Genomic DNA, 4,101 nt, shown 5'->3' on the forward strand with positions numbered 1-4,101 from the left:
GTGATGCTTTCAAGGTAAAGACAATCGCTACAAGTTCTGAAAAGGCAACCTCAAGTACCGATGCCTTGAACTCAACCATGAATGCTTATTTGATACTCCAAAAGAAGAAATAGTACAGGGGGACGAGCTCAGTTACTGCAAAAAGAACGGGATGCCAAATTAAAAGAAAAAACAAACATTGGGAGGGTCGTTTAGCACCAAAACTAGAAAGCGAGACGTATCAATTGGTAGAAGGGTTGAGAGCAGGGATGAGAGAGCATCAATCGGTCATTTTTTGTCCTTTTTCTCATCTTTTTGCAATGAGACCTTGAACTCCAAAGGCCATGTATCGTGATCGGTTTCCTGAAGAAAAAGGAGAAAAGTAGGCAAAGACAGCTAGAAAGAACTTTTCACAAAACCGTAATATACTGATGCAAGGACTGAAAACAATGACACGCACACACACACACACGCACCTTCTGACGAAAGATCTGCGATTTCTGCCACACCGAGGGATCGGTATTCTCCAACTCATTCCATAAGCGTGCAGTCAGCCGCACCTGCTTAGCGCCCGCGAAATCCGCGCACGCGGAAAATGGCGCTGAGCCCACAGAAAGAGAGCGACTCTTCGATATGTCAGTTGTCACGTCTAACGTCACTTTGGAGCGCTCTTCAAAAATTGCCATGGTGGCAAACAGTGTTACCGCTTTCACAGAATACTCTGTGTCAGACAGGTCAATAAGCCACTCGATCACCCCGTCTTCGTAGCTCTGACAGCCCGCTTTGCGAGCCAAGTAAACCATTTTCCAATCCTTCTCAACCTAAACAATAAAATTGGTATTCAAAACATGCAAGTAGACATTACTCCAGGAAAGCATGGACACTAGACACCTTTCGCGCGATGTTTCGCCATCGCAGAGCCATGGACGTCCAGCCCTGTTTATAAACCTCCTTAAGGTACTTCGGTCCCTCATTGGATCGCTGCGAAGACACCTCACTGTCGTCATTAGTTGTCGCTGGAGCCTCCTTATGATAGGGTCTCGCATAGGCATCAAGGGAACAACTGTAACGAATGTAGATACAACTTTGCGACAGTTCGGCCGGTGTTGGGTTGATCACAAAGCCCGAGCTGCAGACGATAAATCAAGATAGAGGATTGGGCATCTACTTATATTGATATAAGTACCAAAGAAATTAGTAGTACATTACCCCTCCCACGGAAGTGGAGCTATGCCAAATTCAAGACGAGAACGTCTCCATGATTCCGATCCCGACTTTCGGCCTTGAAGCGACTCAAGTGAGGGTCTGGGAGGAACCATCATGACAGCGAGTTCCTGGACTGTTGTAGAGAGGCCAAAAGGCGCATTTTCGTAGTCTGGAATGGCTTGAGCAGCTTCGTCATGAACTTGGGCGAGATAGCGCGCCAGACAGTTTTCGGAGACACTTTGCCGACGTCGACAGACCTATAGGAGTCGGAGTAAATAGACAGTTAGGAACAACGACCTCAAGAACTCTGCGTCTTCAAAATACCACCTACGGCCTTGAAATCGGTGGAATACTTCCAAACCACGTCTGCAACATCCACACCTTCGTAGCGAAGTAAGGCGTCTTCGGTAGGAGGTGGAACTGTAAACGCGAACATATAGGAAAGATTCTTCTTCCATCCCTGTTCATAGACCAGTGGGACGTCAACTAGACCCTCACAGGGATCAACATGAACCCAACGACCTTCTTTGCTCGAAGCAGCTCTTTCGTGGGCGAGATCTTCAAGGTCGGTTAGCCATCTAAAGGGAGAAAGAGTAGGTGCTGTACCTAAACTACTTTATATTGTAAAGATGATAGAATCGTAAGTGGTGCGCTTTTTTTAGAGCCTCTCCACAAGCTAGTTCCCAATTAAAGCTACCAAGGAAATAAGGAGGCTTAAAGAAAAAGAAGAGGAACTTACACCTCACAAAAGACATGATCCGAGATATCAAGCACCAACCGAACTCCTGGAAACCATGGTGGTCCCTTGGCAGCATCATCGTCAGCATCGGCCTTCTTGCCATCCCCATTTGCCTTCCTTAATGAGGCGAGAATGAAGCAGAAGCAGGCAGCCCACTCGCCACACCTCCCCTCCTTTGTCTGCAAGAGCTTTGCAGGGTTATTGAAACGTGGAAAGCGCTTTTGTGGATGTGAGGAGGAGGTGGGACACGTGTAAATCTCCACAAAGTGAGCTGAACCCTCAGCAAACTCAGCTTCAGTGGGATGGCCAGACTTCGCGACCATGACAGAGCCGCAATTGTCGCAGACTTGATTCTGTGTCCAGGTAAAGAAGTCTTCCTTGAACCAGCGCAACAAAGCCCGTAGAAGACTGTAGGGTCCGACGTTTTTGGGAGAGGTTCTACTTAGATCCGCTGCCTCTTTCAGGAGATTATCCAGAGGAACAGCTTTTCGGGCCAATACCTGGAAGGAGAAAGCTCACTCTAGCGCACTACATTCCGAAGTATTGATAAGGGAATAATGTCGATTATGCTACTATCAATCTCCAACTAGTAGCAAAACTACCCATCCTAGGATTGGAACGGCAATTTAAGTGATTGGCAGGGTTTTGGCTACGTCTCGTTTGAAAAACACACCACATTAGAAATATTTGTGTTGGATCAGTCAAGAATTTAGTTTCCAAACACATTCAGTATCGACTTTGGGAGTCGGTATTGAAGACGCTAAGTCAAACAAGCCTTGGTCTGTGATAATCGGTTTCTAGTGACCAAAACCACTTCAGCACACATCATGCCGACAATTTGAAGAATTAATTCTGCTCCAGTAATTAAAATCTTACTCAGAAATAAATCAAGAAGATGATATGCGACATGGGCTAATAGGATACGACAACTTTCCAACTCTCACTTACACTTCAACAAGAACAGAGCAATACCAACAGAATCTTGTGTCATCTTATCTGCGAGATCCACGGGAATAATCTAATTGTGACCTACTTGAGTCCGTTTAAACCCACAATCACTGGTTTTTCAAAAAGAAATTTAAGTCCATCAGATGAAATACAGAAATCAGGGAGAAATGGTTCAAAGCGCTATGAAAATTTGATGAAAAACAGTCAACTGATAAACACACCTGATAGGCGGGGTTAGCGTACAGGGCAACGTCGTGGCGATAGTCTTCCAGCTTTGAAAGGAGAGTATTTTCTTTAGGAGAGATTCTAGGAGGTGGTGGACCTCGAAGTTGTCGGATTAACTTGTTGATTTGTCGAAGACTGGAAATTGAGGGTAGTATGAGGGATTCAGTTAACTCCTGCAAGTGAAGAGAGAAGAGGGTCAGTTGAAACTGTACACACGATGGGCACCTGAAATCCCATGCTGAATAGGAATTGCATGCAGCCAGGAGTCACTAAGAAGTACTTCTCGAAGACCGGATCAGATAGGTTTATCTCAAAAGATTTGCCAACAGCAACTTTTGCAGCAGCAACGTTAGCGACACTCAAGAGCTTTGCTTTGGCCTTTTGAAACGTAGGAGATGATGAATTAGCTAAAAGTTCTTTAACAGACTCATCTAAATATGCTTCATCAATTGCTTTCTCCAATGCATCAACGTTACCACCTTTAGGGGAGGAAATAGGTGAGGGAAAAGCAAGGTTACCCGTAAAAGTGCGAATACAAGAGCCATCCTTGTAAAGCTTAAACGTCGGGAGAGAACTTATAAGCTCTCTGTGGGTCAATTCAGCACACGCATCCACGTTTACTTTGATAAAATACACATCAGTATAGTGATAACGGTAACTGAGTTTCTCGTAAAGTGGACTTGCTCGAGAACATGGACGACACCATACAGCATAAAAATCGACAACCAAAATTTTGTCCACAGATGCTGTACTCTGACATAATTTATCAAAGTCTTCTACGGTTTCTATCTCTCGCATCTAGATTGCTTTTGCAACGAATGAACGCACGGGTCAGAATGACAGCATACACACCAACTGGCAGGTTTCATAAAGAATATAGTTAAATCAAACCATACAAACACAGGTTAGATCCAATCACAAGCCAGGACATATCTCCCATGAAAAGGCTTAAAGTTTCATAATGCTCATTTGCAACTTGCGTTTAATGTTTGTGTAAAGATCGT

The 4,101-nt window shown here is 44.6% G+C and overlaps 1 protein-coding gene across 1 annotated transcript; it reads right to left on the reverse strand. All coding sequences in view use genetic code 11, as the record gives it.

Moving 5' to 3' along the window:
* Positions 1 to 267: 267 nt before the first annotated feature.
* EGR_08056 (Peptide-N(4)-(N-acetyl-beta-glucosaminyl)asparagine amidase) lies at positions 268 to 3,895 on the reverse strand (the record flags this gene model as incomplete). Its single annotated transcript, XM_024497305.1, has 8 exons — positions 268 to 342; positions 456 to 800; positions 871 to 1,108; positions 1,189 to 1,442; positions 1,517 to 1,763; positions 1,964 to 2,424; positions 3,094 to 3,270; positions 3,314 to 3,895. The coding sequence occupies 8 exons, from the start codon at positions 3,893 to 3,895 to the stop codon at positions 268 to 270; spliced, it is 2,379 nt and encodes a 792-aa protein (XP_024348304.1).
* Between the last annotated feature and the right edge of the window lie 206 nt (positions 3,896 to 4,101).

The sequence above is a fragment of the Echinococcus granulosus genome, assembly GCF_000524195.1.
Source record: "Echinococcus granulosus chromosome Unknown EG_S00094, whole genome shotgun sequence".
Classification (NCBI taxonomy): Eukaryota; Metazoa; Platyhelminthes; class Cestoda; order Cyclophyllidea; family Taeniidae; genus Echinococcus; species Echinococcus granulosus.